The sequence below is a fragment of the Pholcus phalangioides genome, unplaced genomic scaffold (assembly GCF_987345545.1).
Source record: "Pholcus phalangioides strain wild (caught in Gottingen) unplaced genomic scaffold, Ppha-v1.0 ptg000019l_1, whole genome shotgun sequence".
Classification (NCBI taxonomy): Eukaryota; Metazoa; Arthropoda; class Arachnida; order Araneae; family Pholcidae; genus Pholcus; species Pholcus phalangioides.
In genome coordinates, this window is record NW_028301612.1 from 9,436,866 (window position 1) to 9,455,336 (window position 18,471).

The 18,471-nt window shown below is 37.0% G+C and overlaps 1 protein-coding gene across 2 annotated transcripts in view; it reads left to right on the top strand.

The window, feature by feature from the left end:
- The window catches only part of LOC149071199 (lachesin-like), a 314,623-nt gene that overhangs the window by 211,731 nt on the left and 84,421 nt on the right, over window positions 1-18,471 (top strand). For both annotated transcript variants that reach the window (XM_089248197.1, XM_089248196.1), the window contains exon 2: window positions 15,638-15,750. In XM_089248197.1, coding sequence (XP_089104323.1) covers window positions 15,638-15,750 — 113 coding nt within the window. The remainder of the gene's footprint in view (window positions 1-15,637; window positions 15,751-18,471) is intronic.

Genomic DNA, 18,471 nt, shown 5'->3' on the forward strand with positions numbered 1-18,471 from the left:
GAGAATACTTTTTTTCGAAAAGCGCATGCAAATTTTATATATTTTTCAATTTCTTCAACTCGTATGAATTTTTAAACTATTTACGAATTTAGCGGTGAATTTTCCTAATAAAGTTTGTTGATGCAATTGAAACTGAGTATGCTGGCAGATTATTTGTGAACATTCTAAACACAAAATATACCTGAAGAATTGATTCGAAATTTCAAAAAATATATATGCAATTTGCTTTGAATTGTATATCTTTCAACTTCGTTACGTTAATGAACATTTTTTTTTAAATTCATACGATATGTCAAAAAGCACTCTTGGTTTAGAGAGAACATTGAAATTTGGGTTCACAAATTCAGCTTACAAAATACTGCTAGGACTTTCCTAGAATTCACCATTATTTACTAGTGTATCTATCATAACACCATGAACTTATTACAAGCGTAACACATATGTATAACAAACTATTATACAGATGTGTGCGAATTTTTTTTAATGGTAAGAAATATGCATATATTATTTGGTTTTGGATGTTTCTATGACCAATAGAATCGAGTTTGTTCGCTGTGTAATATAAAGCCTGAGGGGGAAACTGCCTTCCTATCACCCTTTCTAGTTTCGATTTCCCAACGAAAGTTCTGTCTAACACATTGTCCTGACAGTATCCACGTCAATAATGCATGTATGTCTTAGAAAATTGAAACATGACATTATTTTTTATGGAAATTGAATTTTGAAATAGGATGACACATATTCGTAACAGTATTTGGATAGTAGATCCAAAGATAAATATGCCTTCGCAGAAGAAAATTTTTCTTTCAAAGAAACTTTGACATTATTCCTTCAGTTTTTATTTTTCCTTTCTGGGATGTGCATCCTGTGTAGTTAATCATGTTATATCCAGTGAGAATTTTATTTGGACTTGGCATCATTGGATTCAATCTTGCGCATTTCTTTGACCACGATGTATGTTTCACATTGATTGAAACTGCAAGGACAGGCAATGAATCAATATATATTGTGAGGAATCTAGCAGAAAAAAAACTCGAGAAATGGAAGTTTTTCGTGTTCGTGCAAACAGTGGGAAGAATAAAAATTTAGATTTTTATTCTCCCATTCATTCGTGAAATTGTGAGCTCATATGTATGACATTGCCAAAAAACGAAATCAATTTCTCGTATCCATGCTTATTTTTCCCCTGGTTTACTGTTGTTTTCAAGCATGTCGGTTGGAATTGAAGAAAAATATTCTGCGAAATATTTTTTAAAAAAAGACGTAAAATAAATAATTTTTTTTTTGGCAGCACTAGATAATATGATACATGAATGAGCGCCAAAACTGCATGAAAATTCTTGATTTTTTTCTGTGTGATACACGACACTGTGTATTATTTTTGTTCAAAAATATATCATGTATATTTCTTCACTTGGACACTATACCATGAAAACTAAGAAAATTTCGAATATTTTACGGAATATTACGCATAGTGCGAGAATTTTATCAATTATTCCGTATGGAAATCGTCGTTTGCTAGACCCTTTCTAATGGCCCTATGAGCATTATAATCCAGTAGTCATCCGTTTCGTTTTCTCATTATTATCACTCAGCTTCAATACTTTCCCTACAACATTCAAGAAAGGACAGCTGATACTATTTCTGAAACCAGGAAAAGATCCGAACAATATCAATGCATACCGTTCAATAACTCTTCCAAGCACAGTGAGAAAAATCCTCGAATTACTGACACAAAGAATCAACTACTACATCGAGAAAACAAAGTGGATCAGCGATAAGCAACATGAATTTAGAAGAGGGTTCTCGAAGGAGACAGCACTCTCAAAGATTCATGACAGCATACAAACATTTAAGAGCAAAAACAAGATGTTGCCCTAATATCAATAGATATTAAGGGAGCCTTCAATAACATTTCACATAAAACAATAATAGTAAAGCAACTTCTCAACATTTCAATGCCGGACAATGTGAGAAGAACAATGATTGATGCAATCAGAGGAAGACAGATATCCCTTTTTACGGATGAAGGTGTGGCCACTATAGTTCAAACGAAAGGATGCCCTCAAGGTTCCTGTAGTGGGTCGATGCTGTGGAACCTTGTCATAAATGATTTTTGTCTCGAAAAACTCACCTGAAAATATAAAAATTCAAGTGTATGCGGATGATATTGCTATGTTAATTGGTGATTCAACAATTCGCAAAGTCACTGAGCACGCAAAAGCAGCAATGACATTACTGGATACATGGCAAACAAAAAATAAATTATAAATCGAATCCTTCCAATCCAATTACTTATGGATTTCTCCCAGAAAGGGAAGACCAACCATTAGGCTGCGAAACAATCCAATAAGACACAATATGAATATCAGATATTTAGGAATAACGTGTGATAGAAACCTGACATGGTTGAAACATGTGAATTATCTTATCACGAAAACACAGAAATGAATACAAAATTTTAAAAGAATGGCTGGTCCTGCATGTGGCATTAATACAAGAATTAGAAATAAAGTTGTCGCCATTCGCATTATAGCATATGGTGCAGCTGCATGGTTCGGTGATCCCAAACAACAACTTAGAACAAAAGTAGACTCTCTTCAAAGAAAATTCCTGCTATTCATCACTGGAGCCGATTCCACAACACCAAACACTGCGTTAAAAGTATTAACTAACAATCCTGCACTACATATACTTTTGGAGAACGAAGTACCGAAAGCAAATTTAAGGCTAAAGCGTGAGATTAATATAAACAATGTAACATATCTTCCTACAGATGTAGAGCATAAACATCCACAATGGGCGTATCACCCGGTGAAAGATATTTTGCCGACACAGGTCTTGACCACAGATGTAGAAGAATCAACAAATCGAATCATTTTCACAGATGGTTCAAAGACTGTGGACGGCGTAAGGGCCGCCTACATCAGTATATACATGGGTGAAGTAACGGACAAATGGAACTGCCGATTGCTCAATAACAACACTGTATTCAAAGCAGAGTTATAAGCAATCTGGATGGCGGTCAATTATGCAAAACTTTTTGCAGAGAAATCAACTATAAACACAGACAGCATGTCATGTATACAGGCAATACGAGACGTACAATACCCTCATAGCCTAGTGCATGACATTAGAAAGATACTGATGGACAACAGGAAGATTACAATACGATGGGTGAAAGCTCATGTAGGCATTGAGGGGAATGAAATGGTGGATAAATTCGCTACAAAACATCAATATGAAAACCACCAAATGAAATTACCGGCATCCTACATTAAAAGTCTGCTCTCGCAAGAAGCGTCAGAGAAATGGCAACACCACTGGCAAATATGCACAACTGGAAGAAAGGTCTTCGACGTGATACCAAAAGTGGGTAAAATGAAAGAAGTCATGCCGAGAGAAATGGTAATGTTCCTCACAGAACACGGTCCATTCGGTGAATACATGCAAACGTTCAAAATAAGCCAGACCAGCATGTGTAGATGCGGCCATCCGGGAAGCGTGATACACTATGTGACACAGTGCGACTACACAAAGGGATACCATTCAGAGACGCCACCGAACGGACGAGAGATCTTGTGGAAACGGAAAATTATTTTACAAATACCTGCAACGAGGAAACTACAACAAATCTTGTGCTATCTGATAAATAATAAAGAAATATTTCGATAATAACTGGGAGCCGTGCATAATCCACTAGTGATTTGGAAGTAGAATCTGAAACAGGTGCAGATTCAATATAGAGGGAGACACACTTAGGCTAATAAACCATAATATTTTAATAATACACCATGAATAATTTATGAATGTTTTTGTATATACAATTTCATAGTATGATGGTGGTTCAGTAACCTTGAATATTTGTATGAGCTCATTATGGCATTTGTTTCCAATATATGTGTCGTGCATAGTGATGTTTTTGTGTATCAATAATTATATAAAAAGGGAAATTTATATTATGTAAATAGTGTATATTATATAAATATATTATGTAAATATGTGTGGTAAATTCAAATGTGATCGCTGCCACCCAGCACTATGAACGAAGGCTGTGCTTGATTATTCCCGTCGCACTTTTATAGTATGATACTAATTTTGTAACCTTGAATATTTGCATGAGCTCAGGGTGATATGTGTACCCAATATTACCTTTGTACCAATATTACAGCACTATCAACGGAGGCTCTGTTTGATTATCCCCTTCGCAGTGCAGGCTCTGTGTGCTTTCTGTGTGTGTACATTGCATATTCTGTAAAAGGAAAGGGAAACAAAACTGCCCAGCACTGTGGATGGAGGCTTTGTTTCTTGGTTTCCCGTCACAGTCGAGGCGCTGTTTATATATATTTTGTATATATTGTTTATTTATACCATTTTCAAATCTCTCCCACTTCAACATGCCAGCTTCTACCTCTTCTCTCTTGCCCGCAAGTCTTTTCCACACTTCTTTCGAAATCCCTGGCTGCGGTCTCAGGCCCTTACGTGCCAGTGGGCGCACGTGAAATTTTTCTCCCTAGTCAATTGGTTCAGCTGTCCATTTCAGTCAAGTGTCTTGTACGTTGTATCGAGTTTATGACTGTCTTCATGGGGAGAACGACGCGAGTGATTCGAAACTTGCGAGCACGGGGCAAGGGGAGCCACCACTATAAATGTTTGCTAACTTTTCCTACACAACTCTGCCTCTTTTGAAGTAAGGTGCTTTGCATCAGTCCGGGGTTGTGAGCGGTTCTATCTATCTATCATTATTATCACGATCATGGCTGAATGTACACAGTTGGGCACTGTGCCTTAGAACGCTACTTGAATGCATTGATAAGAAATTTTATTTCAACTGCTACTCAACATGACCATTTGTTTGAAAATTTTATCAGTTTGTATTTACGGAATGTGAGAGAGAGAAAAAAATTTTTTTTTCAACAGCTGGCTGATGCGAAGATGGATTTAGGAAAGAAAGAAAATTCAACTGCCCTTGCGGGGTATCGAACCTGGCGAGCGTCCTAGACTACACAGTCAATAAAAGAGCGTGGGTTCGTTCATGATGATGTTGGCATTGGTGGATAATTGGGAAGGGGGTATTGTATTTAATATACATTCCTTCAATTTTTAAAATTCCAAACAATTCACCATGGTTGGAATTGTTTTACCTCAGTCAGAGGTCGCCGGCCGGCTAAAATTTTACGAACGTTTCACACTCAGAAGAGATTAAACGTTTAGGCTTCTCAATCACCAATGATTTACTTTCATGTAACACCCTCTATCGCAAAAAGTCTAAACTATATTGTTTGTTCGCATTGTTTTTTCGCAAAATATCCCCCTTTGTGAGAATAACTTTTTCATAAACTACTGTTAAATAAACATTCCTTCAATTTTTACGAATATTTAATTTGTTCAAGAATCTTATGGGACACCCTGTACATATGTAATGATGAATATGTATTTAGTGGGGGGCCGCGAAATGCCAAGTAAAAGTCAAAAGTACCAGCCTTAATAACGATGCACAATATTATCCGTCAATATAATGGAATTTCATACTAATTAAACCGTATTTTTCCCTTCAAATACAATTCTATGAATAAATTATTGATTTCTTAAGATCTTGAATATTCTACAACTCCGTTTACGACGTTATTTTTTATGTGCATTAAATATATTTAATTTTGAATTTCACATCATAAATACATGCTCTTAACTCAATACGGGAAATATCTTACATGCTCTGCCTACTCTGTAAATAAATTAACTTCACAAATATGTTCACTACGAATGTGTCATTAATACTTAACTTTATGAACTGAAATTTGAGTTATTCCGCCTTCATCCTAAGTACACCTGTTAATTTCGATACTGTAAAAGTGCACACATTTTCATTCTTTGATCAAATTACCGAGATCTTCCCTACAAATATTTATATAAATAAGATAGTATATTTGTCTTAGTTCCTTTACGTAATTGAAAATATTTAAAACGTGTCAAATAATATTTTTAAGGGGCATTATGTATATTTGTCTTTTTATTTTCGAATTCGAAATTTGCGGAATTAATGAAAATGCAGAAATATTGACAAAGAGTGTGTGCCACCTGAGGGAAATGCATTTCTATGATTTAAGTCTGAAATCGAAATAAAGAGTGTCCTATAAATTCGTAAATATTTTAAAAATCTATAAAAACTGAAAGAATTAGAATTTTCAAATGCGGTAGCGGTATGGGAAAAAGTTATTCTAACGAAAATGGTGTTTTTTTGGGGTGGGGAGATAGAAATTAGTTCGAAGTTTTGTCGATGTCACGTTACACTACCGCGACCATTCAAAACTGGATTTCGGGCCGAAACTGGGAAGTTCGGGAAAAAAGTTGTCGAAAAGGAGACTTTTTTCCTAAGGTACTCGGGGTAGATGGCCTCAAAAGACGAGTCTTCTCTCAGAACATGGGGGACATGCAATGTTTTCCAAAGTAAGGAACGTCAACCTCTACCCTGCCAGATCATAGAAGACGATGTCCCTGGGCCACCACCTCTCATGACAGCCTCCCGAGGCCTCCTCTCTCCAACCAACGTCGGTCAACACTGCTAGAAGCGATCCACCAGGGGCCACACATCTGAAGACGACGCTCCTCGACCACAACTTACCACCTCTCACGATGACTCTCCCGTGGGCAACTCTCTCCATCCGCACCCAACATCTGTCAACACTGCTAGGAGCCACCCACCAGGGGCCACGCATCTGAAGCCGACGCTCCTGGACTACCATATCTCATGACGACTCTCCCGTGGTCACCACTCTCCATCTGTATCAAACATCAGTCATCGCTGCTGAAGCAATCCACCAGGGGCGACCATCCGATGCTCCTGGGGCTTCTGCCCCACAAGATGGAGTGCCTTGGGCTTTCATCGACGACGTCCTCCGGCTAACATCTCGTCGGACGAAGGTACAGTGAACCCGTCTTCCCCACATTTCCCAGAGAAGGAAGCCAGATATCCGAAAGACAACAAGTAAAATAATAACTTAATAAACTGTTTACTAAGTTAATTTTAGGGTGCGTTGTGGAGTGAAAGAAGATGTAGTGTGGAGGATTGAAAAAGGTATGTTGAGATGGTTTGGATATATATAGAGAGAGGATGGACGAAACAAGTATACAAGACCAGTGTGGATGGGAGAGTTGGACGGGCCCGACCTCAGCGAACGTACCTCGATCAGATCGAGGACGTTTTTAGCAAAGTCCAGCTGAGGAGTACCTTAATTAAGTTAATAACAATGTACCTACCTATATAGTGTAAGTTTGAAAAATTTGGCTCTCAAAACAAATTTTTCAATCGTTGTACTGTTGATATTTGGCTCTGTTGACTAATGAGTTTGCCGACCATTCACCTATACCATGCAAATCAGAGTCCAATAAAATGCAAGGATGTACGATTAACAGCTTATTTCTGATTCTTGTTACTGCATTGGTGAAATTGTTTTACGTCAACCAGAAGCGAGTCGACGTTATTAGTAATAGGAATGTTTGCCAGACCGGTTTCCTTAGCCCTCTATCAATAAAAAATTGAACTTTTTTTTTTGTGTACCATAAGAAATATCCCCTTTTGTGGGAATAACATTTTCGCCATCCGCATTCATATTCCTTCATTATTTTATTGGTTTTTAAAGTATTTACGAGTTTATGAGACGTTGCAGAATATAAAAAAAGTGTAAAACAAAAAGGAAGGAAATATATGAGCTGTGATAGGTTCCAAACACGTAAAATTATAATTGAGAACAATTTAATAATTGAATTTTTTTTTTGAATTATTTAGGATATTGCTCTAACAAATTTTAATTGACATTTCTTTTTTTGATTGGTATGAAAATTTTTTTTTTATATAAAATTTTAATGGTTGGTATTAAAATTTTATTTTATTATAAAAATTTCGGCTTCTATTTTGATTTGGATATATAAAGTAAATTCTTATCGATTTATCTATTTACTTATCAAAAAAGAAAAATCTCAAATACGACAATTTATACATGCGTCTTATAAAACAAATTAATTTATTCCATTTGAATGAAAATTCTTCGCAATATCGGCGGTTGTAGTATATATCTCAAAAAAGAATACGCAGATAATCATAGACAAAAAAAATCAAGAATTTTAAATATTGAATATCATTATGAATTCAAATGTAAACATATAAATTCATTCTGTTATGCTATTTATGTATATATCGTCATTCCAACTACAGATAAATTTATATTTGGAAAAAATAAGTAAAAATTTAAATAAGAAAGGAATAAAAATGACTTAAAAATAAACGGATAGATGATGAAATGGAAAAAAAAAGAAAATTAATAATTGGAAATGAAAACACGGAACTTCAAAATGTAAATATATTATTTTCATAATTTTCGAGAGAAAAATTCAAAAATATCGATTATTCTGTTAAAAGATGGTATTTTTTTGGCCAGAAATATGCTTAGAAATTGAATTTTCTGGATGTTGTGCCGAAACTAATATTCGGAAAGAAATGTGGTTTGTTTCCTCCGGGAATCGAACCCAGATTCCCTTGCATACCGGGCAAGTGCGCTAACCAATACACCAGAGACACACATTTCAGTTCTTTATAACACGCATTAGTAGCGTGAAGCGCTGAATGAAGACGTGGCAGCCTCCGTTAACTGCATTAACTACAGCAATTTTCGCCCCAGTTGAAGGTTTCGGCATAACATCCAGAAAATTCAATTTCTAAGCATATTTCTGGCCAAAAAAATACCATCCCTTAATACAGAAATGAGATCCTGTTTGTAACTGCAATATTCGCAGAAATAGTCGAATCCAAAAATCTGAGAAAAGTTGAGAAGGTACAGCGTAAAATAGGGAAAATAGCTCTCTGCCCGTTACTTTTTAATGTTATTTTCCAACTTTCCTCCAATTTTTAAATTAAACTATCTCGGTAAATATTTCACTCGGAAATGTGAATTTTTTTTTCTGTTTTCTTCAGGACAGACATGCCAATCACTTTATAACTGGAGGTAGAGAACAGGGGGGACGTATAAAAATTTAGATTTTTATTTTATTTTATTACTCACCGTATTCTCACTCTTATAACTGGTACATTGTAGTTTCTGAACACCTTTCAAGCATTTTTCAAACCGAAATCATACCTCTACGACAGCTGGTTGATAAGGTAAATGCCGCATTGGGATTTACAGGACACCCTGTATGGGACCATGGTAAAACATGTGTTGACTCACAACGTCAGATAACTACCGCTAAAACGTACCAGAAAGAACACCAAGATTAACAGTTTATTTAATTACACAGTTGTAATGAAATATTTTAGAAACGCAAATTTTACTATTGTATTTATTTCAATTTTATAGTTACGGAAATTTCAATTATCCCCCAAATTATTATTACACTATCACAGACTTTTTCTCTTTTTTTGCCACGATTTTGCTTGAGATCTTATTACAGTCGAATCCCGCTTTAACGCGAATACCGTTACAGCGAAAATCTCGTTTTAACACGTTTCTAATCCTCCAGATAAGTTTACTTAGGAACAACGCAAAAACCTGGAATTCCATTATAACGAAATTCCGTTATAACGAAGTGATTTCTCCGGTCTCTTGAAGTTCGTTATAACGGGATTCGACTGTATAATTTTGAAGATCAACCACAGAATTTATACTCCCGTCGGAGGCAGACACAGTTTTACGGAATAATCTTGTTTGTGAATTGAGCGATACATGTTCGCCTGTCTGGTGCCGCATTTGTTCTCCAGTGCATGTTATAAATTTCCGGGAAAACTACTCAGTAGCCATCAATCCATCAAAGAGTTATGTTCTTCATCAAACGAGTTATTGAAGAAAATGTTCTGTACTTTCTGTTTTATTTTCTCGCTGGGATAAAGTCGTATATATATTTCCCATCCACCCTCCATCCTATAGTGATATTATTTTTCCGATAAAAGTTATTGAGGATACAACGTCTCTCCCATCTTGCATTTGGAACTCGTAGCAGCAGCAGCAACAACAACAATCTACGGGAAAAATCAGATTGTTCACAGGCAAAGGGAGAGGCCGAAGAAAATTCCAGTCTGAATTTTGCTTTTTTTTTTTTGAATTGGTTATTTTGTTTTTTCCCGTTTTTCTTTTTTTTTGGGAAAGAGTGAAGGGGGAGTTTGTTTCATTTCTCAATTTTTTTTCTCGTTTGATTGTTTCCATTTTATTTATTTATTTTTCTTTACTTCTTTTGTGTATGTTCTTTTCGTCCACATCATCCAATGAAATAGATGATTCGCATCACCGTAAAATGGACGAAAAGGTCGAGGCCCGAGAAAATATATAAATGAAAAAAATATAAATAAAATACAATGGATTTCCGATGAACAGATATCTCTGTTTGGTGTTTCGATGTAGGAGTAATTTATTTTTAGGGGCTACTACTACTTTATACATTGCCGCGTGTGTTGTCTCCTGAACTGGTACCTGATTTTTTGTAGACATATGAAACCGGATCCATGGATCCAGGTCATATATTTTTCATATATTTTTGTATATTTTGATACAAGTAATATTTTGTTATTATTCTCATTTGATGAGAATACTTTTAATAAGATTATGAGACATTTCAATCATATTTATAAGGATATACGTGAATTATGAAGAAGCATGAACAGATCTTTCAATGTCCGAAAAATCAGTATCTAAATTATGAATTTGTTATTTATAGAATCAAATATCACTTTTTGGTTATGAAGTACGAGAGAATACTGAAATAGTTTTTGTTTGCCGCGCCTGGCAATTGAGTATCTAGTGAATTGAACTAACCTGTGACTGTGCAGGTCTGTGTTTGAATCCCGGTTAGGGCATATATGTCTATTAACACTAACAAATTCCCTGGGCAGATCATATGGATCTCTCAGGAATACGTGAGGATCATGCTAAACATAATTTTCACTCTCCTGACGAGGGGTCAGCAAATCATTGCTCACGAGTCACATGAATGCTCTTTAAAAATATGCATGTGTCTCTGAAGTAAAATTCGAAATAAATAAATTACAATTGTTATGACGAGCAGAGGCTGGAGCACTCACATCTTGTACGCCTTGGGAATTTTTATAACATACCGTCCCCCGATGATAGAACAATGAATTTGAAAATTTCCAAAACATGGGAAATGACGTTTGAATGTTTACTCTCCGCCCCCGTGTTTCCCAACGAGGGGCCCACCCCCTACAGGGGGGAAATTTAATTTTTTAAGGGAGCGATCATGATTTATGAAAATTTATATTTCATGAAAAAAAATAGTTTCTCGGAATTAATGAAAAATTCCTATTCAGTGGGAAAATAATTTTAGAATTAATAAAAATCCATATTTAATGAAAAAATTATCACACAATAAGCAAAGCGCAAAGTGCCCAATAATCTTGGACTCCCTGTTTGCCTTGAAGTTGGGTTTACCCGTTAATACACTACTGCGAGAATCAAGGAACAGTATCAGAGAGAATATGACTTATTGGCCATTAGGCTCCCTAATTTTTTTTTGGCCCGCACTTTCTTAAAAGTTGAACTCATGCTTTTTTTTTAGACCAGGTCATAGTTCTTTCCCCACGTTGATACTGAGGGGGAAAAGGAACATTTACGGTTTCAGAAGAGCACAGAGAGAATCTCTCCAAAGAAATTTCGAGTTTTTGACCTTCAAAAAGAATTTCAAATTCACAGAAATAAATTAAAATAACATTTAATTTTTTTTCAATGTTCGATCATCTTGAGCCACATCACCCCCACCTGTTTGTAACTTTTATAGGACATCAGGATTATTATACTACGAGTTTTGATTCCGCCATTATAAACATCATTTCCGTGAAACGCTTTTAACATGCGTTGGTATAGGAATATTAACCATCAGAAGCCATTGACCAACTTGAATGAATTTACTTTTTCTAAAATAAATATTCATACATTTATGCTTTTAATAAAATAAAAACGATACAATTGCCCACAAATTGATTGCGCATTTAGTGAAAACTACAACAAATTTACCAAATAAACACACGCGAACGTGATCTGTAAGACGAAAACTTTTCATAATATAATTATAAATTCAAAAATAGCTCAAAGTTGTGTACATAGATAACGCTGTACTGTTTACATCAATTAAACGTTCACAAGCCGAAGACGTATGGCACATGATCGAGATTTTACCTGTAATACGAAATGTGTATCTGAAATCAACCGGCATTTGGCGATGTAGATCTAGGTACACACTCACAGAAAGTGCAAGATTTTTTTTTTTCTAAGCAACTTAATATCGACAACCCCATTCGAAAAAGGCAACTCACAAAAATGCATTATTGAGTTATGCACACAATGAAAACGATGGAAAATGTCAATATATATTGCAAAAAAAGCAACAACTCCTACCTCTTTTATTCACTCCCTACACATTCGCAATAGAAAGACGGGCAAGGGTCTGTGTGACACCATAGATTTTTCCGGCAATTTTTGAACATTTTAATATTTTTAACATTTTTATGACAGAATAGAGTTATAACACAAAAAACTAGTGGGTGAAACCATTGGTTCATTATAATATATTATTATTTATATTTTAAAGCATATTATGTAAACGATGTCTCTTGATGAGCGTCAGTTCGGAGGAAAAATTCGAGATTTCGGGATTTATATTTTCTATATTTCCGATAGGATTTCAATGATACATCGCCTCTAAGTTAACGAGTGTGATCTTGATTTTTTTTTCGCAGTTGGAAGCACATGGCATTGTTCTTTTCGATGGGTTCTAGAAGATTCGAAAAAAAAAAAATCATATAATTCCAGAGTGATGGGAAATGAATATCTGTAAGCAATGGGTGGGTTTCTCGTAAAATACAGGTTGTTTCAAAACCAATCATCCGATTTAAAAAAAAAACCATAACTATTCAGCTTTCAATCCGTTTTGATCGGATAATGTATAGGTAGAAAGAGGGAAATATCTTTCACGCAGTTGCCGACAGGTAGCGCTAACGCTCTTCCTTCGGCCGCCACTTTAGTGCTTGTCAAGATGGCGACTGCACAACAGAAATCGATTTGTGTTCTAAGCTTCGCGAATAGTGAGTCCGTAATGACTTACTTCATAGTGCTTTTCGTCGACTGAACTTCCTACCACTCAGAGTATTAGGCGATGGTATGAACAATTTCGAGACGCGGGTTGTCTGTGTAAAGGTAAATCCCCTGGCCCCTTCCCCTGCATGCCAGACGAAAATCTGGAGCTCATCCGACAGAGTTTCGCGCGTAGTCCACAGAAATCGATTCGCGGTGAATGCAAACATGCTCGCAAAAGTTGGGGACGAATTTGAATACCCTATAGACATATGCCGTGCATCGCAAGGTGAACATATTGGGCACCTTTAATTTGGATTGTAAAAAAAAGCTTTATGATTAGCCATGTAATATAAAATTAATCTTAAGTGTCTATATTCAATATTTTTCGTAACATACTCATTTCAAATGATTCTTTTTGAAGCACCCTGTATATTGAATTCACCAACGACTATACCATGCTGCAAACACCGGTTCTCGTCTGTATATTGGATCCGCCGCTATGGTGGTCGAGTGGTCATAGTGACGGACTCGCGTCGCGAGGACCGGGTTCGAACCCCACCGTCGCCATAGTGGTGGTCAGTTGAAGTTGGTTTTCTATGGTTATCAAATTCAATTCTCGAATGCGAGTCGATCTCCTTGCTAAAAAGTCTCGGCACAGAGACTTATTAACAACTACTGAGAAATTCCCTCTTCTGTGAATCAGCGTCTTTTTGTAGTTTCTGAAGCAACCATAAGCACGTGGATATAAGTCTCGGCAACAGACCTACAAACAGCACAAATATAATTCAGTCATAAAACATCACTCACTTCCCCTCTGAAACAGAGATGGCAGCACTGAAATATCAAACACAAAACTACATATGCACTCAGACTGTTAGGTACACATCTCTGGCACAACTCACTAGGTAGTAAATCACCCATAGATGGTGAGAGACGTCATTTGTGCTCGGTTTGAAAGAAAGAAAGATGTATATTGAATCCTCCACATATCCTATTGACGAGGAAAGTCCCACGACATTCCATATACTTCAATTTGCGACAGTTTCTTTGCAACCGCTAGACAGGAAATTCTTGAAGCAATTAATAGTCTATTATTGAAATCTCGGATATTTATGGAAATCAGTTGACGTTTGGTGTAGAACAAGGTTTCTCTGTGGTTTGTGTTTATTGTTTCTGGAAGCATTTCATTTTGCATCAGCTGAGACATGAGTCAGAGGTATAATTTCATTCTGATTGAACCAATCATCATCAATACGTCACAAATGTTCACAATGTCTGGGGGTATTTTTCTCATTCTCCTCTGAATTCTCATCATCGGCACAACTCCTTCTGGGTTTGTTTCACGCAGTCTTTGCCAATTTCTGAGAAATTCCCTCTTCTGTGAATCAGCGTCTTTTTGTAGTTTCTGAAGCAATCATAAGCACGTGGATATCCCTGCTTTGCAGAACAAAAAAGTTATCTGGCAAAATGACTTGACAACAAACGCCGATACACCTACCACTTACAACCACCTGACCATATCGCTATATTGCAATTTACTGCCATTCATGATATGGGTTGGAAAGGAAGGCGCTGTCCATCGGTGGTCGCCTCAAGTTCGTTCGGGAAAATATCTCTTATCCATATCCTCTTCCCTCGGGTTTGAATAAAATTGGGACGGACCACGACAGCAACCTTTACGGTGGTAGACGAGCATCTTACCACCATGTCACTCGGGCGCAAAGACACATGCTGGCCGACATCTGCATATAGGAATGCAGGTAAAAAAAAGTCTCATGACGGAGTTCCACAAAATTAGATGCATAAATAGACTAGTAGTAAAGTGTTGACTATAGTAGTAAAAATCTAGACTATAGTAGTAAAATGTTGACTATAGTAGTAAAAATCTAGACTATAGTAGTAAAATGTTGACTATAGTAGTAAAAATCTAGACTATAGTAGTAAAATGTTGACTATAGTAGTAAAAATCTAGACTATAGTAGTAAAATGTTGACCTTATATAAAATCAATTTTGACAATGTTTGTAGTATTATACGGTGAATGTGTTCTGAAATATATGGGAGGTTCAGTGTGACCCCTTCCGTGTCTTTCTAGATATATCCACTCGTACCTTCGTTGCTAAGAAAGATAATGAAAAAACTTCGATGTACAATATAAAACCAGGATAATTAAGGAAAAGTCCAGATATTTTGGATTATTCTTGCTTTAGATATGGGAGAAGAAATAGCGTGAAGGGTCACAGAGACCCCGCCCGTCTTTCTAGAGTTAAATCTCTGAGTTGATTCTCATTCAGTTTCATACAAAGTGAATCTTTAAAATGCAAATATCTCAAAACATACAATTTTGAGCTGCTGCCATTTTGAACCGGGCCGTCGATATATACCTTGTTTGTGTAAACGTTTTGTTGTTGTTGTTGACGTGTGTGGTGGTATAGCGGCGTCTGTGCGTGAAATTTTTAGCTATTTTGTGTGCAATTATATTTATATTGTATATTTATTATTACCATTATCATCAGTGATTATTACATATAACAAATAATATTATATTGATCTATTTTATTACAGACCCAGAAGATGATGATGCTCCACTATTCCATGTTCCAATCCCAAACGTCACAGTTCCAGTCGGCAGGGACGCCAAATTAACGTGCATCGTCGAAAACTTGGGATCCTACAGGGTGAGATATGAATTTATATAATATCAGACTATATATATATATATAGGCTTATCTAACTGACAAAGATGTAGTGGCACCTCTAACGGGCACTCCCTGTTAGCGCACAATTCTGATCAACGCCCATTTTTGTGAAATCCGTGGAATAGGGGCTTCAATGCATTACCGATTAGTGGACACCTTGTTAGCAGGCATTTCCTATTCCACGGGTGTCTGTTAACCAGAGGTTCTACATGAGATTTTGCATGGTATTGTGGAGGGGGGGGGCGGGTAACCTGTTGAATTGGGTATAATCGTGGTTGTGAGATAGGTCACAGCGGGTTATGGTGAATGTGGAATTTTCTGATTGTATGGAAATTAGATGATGCTCAGACACCTCGTTTAAAAACAAAAAAATCTGTTTGATATATGCATATTTTTTTTTCATTTCAATTACCATATGTGTGGGGTTCTCCCAAACCCGATAGCACCTGTCGCACTGAAAGTAGCTCTGAAGAAGGGGTGGGTCATTACGTCGTATAACAAACGTCGACGGTGTATGCATTAAGTATGTAATGTATACACGACTAAAACTTCCCTTCGGGAAGGCATTAATATCTCTCCGAAATGAGAATCGGGGTGTACCTGGTCCTTCACAATGTTCAATACATATATAATTCCCAGTATAATGAACGCAATTAATGTAATCTCGGGGCCTATAATGTATGCTATACATAAGCATCTTCTAAAAAGGAGGGGGGTGTGGGTAAATGATTAACGTAAGCGTTTTGAATCGAAACGACAACGGAGCCAGTGAAATACTTACCTTGCGTAACGCGGAATGTTTCTCATACATGATTATATCCGGAAGGGAAGTGACGTGAGCAGCGAAAATAAACGCAGGCCAACAGCAATGGGGTTATATCAACCATTACTCTGACCCAAGCCTCGTGGAAGACGTGATTTAAACTTCTCGCATTCCGTAGAATAACGTACGAAAACCTAGGCCCATAAAATAAAAATATTGCCCTCCGAGAATTCACTTGAAAATTTATAACACCGGAGACATAGGAGGCCCTCGCCCCTCTCTCCCAACTCGCATCCGTTCCAGCAACCCTTTCAAACTCTTCTACTTTCATACCTCTTGTATATACGGTACCATGGGTAAAGTGTAAAGTTGAATAATGGTCCTTAAAGTAGTTGCTTTTTTATTTTTTTGCTTCTCTCCTCTCAAACAGTTTTCTTTTAAGTTTTCTTAGAAAAGTTCTACTTTCCCCCCTCTATCTAGGGAACCGTGAACAAGGCGGTCATATGCCGTTTTCTTCAGAAGTATAGCTGGAAACTCTGCGGACAAATTCAATTCATAGTTTGTCCTGACAGCTTTGAAAAATATCCTAGCACTCGTAGGACTACCCAGAAGTCGTCGAAGCAGCGAAGTCTGCAAAAGAATAGAACCGAGAATCAGACTACTGTCAAATATGTCTTCTGATTTAAAATATATATTATACAAATATTAGTGTTAACAATTTAAAAACGTCAAATAAATTTAACTTGAATTTTTTTTAAATGAACTTATTTATTTATCTTGTATACCGGTATATTGTTTTAAAGTTCGTTTGAAGTTAAAAATGAAGAACATTGAAAAAAAAAACGAACTATATTCACGTATGTACAGCACGACCGGGAACTAGGTGAAACAGGCTCCAGAGCCAAAACGTATACGCACCAGTGATTTATAGTAAGGGATGCATCGGCAATTTCAAGCTTACATCACTGCATCGTTTGTGCCCAGCTTGTATCAATTACTGCATCCTTAGTGCCCAGCTTGTATCAATCACTGCATCGTTAGTGCCCAGCTTGTATCAATTACTGCATCGTTGGTGTTGCTCATGCATCACTGCATCACCAGTGCCACTGTGTTTCATGCCCATTGCGACGACGCCCTTCGGTGCAATGTGCTAAAATCACGTAAGTGATAGATCCTGGTCATGCATAGTATTTATTTCTGTCACTAGTTGTATCAGGGCGATATGACCGGAGTTAGTGTATCTTGAAGTACGGTCACTAGCGCGAATGACTGCATAGCTTCTCGATCCACTCGAGTATAGAGCATTGTTATTACATCGCTGGTTTCATTCATTCATAACTGCATCACACGTTTCACTCATGCATATCTGCATCACCCGTTCCACATGCACGCATTGTTACAGAATTCCGAGTGTCATGCATGATTACTGATCACCGCACCGCCAAAGCCGAAAATTCATCACTGAATCACCGGCGTCAAGCATGCATTATTACTGAATCGTCGGTGTCACGCATGCACGATCACTGCATCATCCGTTTCACGCATTCACTATTACTGCATCACCGGTGCCATCAATGTTTACTGCATCACCTGTTTCACACATGCAGCGTTACTACATCGCTGGTTCCATGATTCGTTTTTTTGCATCACCTGTTTTACGCACGCACTGTTACTGGCGACAAACGATTCACTCAGGCATGGATACTGCAATGTTGTATCATCCATTGTTTACGACATCGCCTGTTTCATTCAGACAGTTTTACTGGCATCATGCATGATTACTGCTTCGCTGGTATCATGCATGATTACTGCTTCGCTGGTGTCAATCGTGATGCAATTTTACAGCACCACAGGAGTCAATCCTTAATCACCGCATCACCTGCGTCACGCATGCAATGTTACTGCACCGCCGGTGCCATGCATGATCACTGCATTTG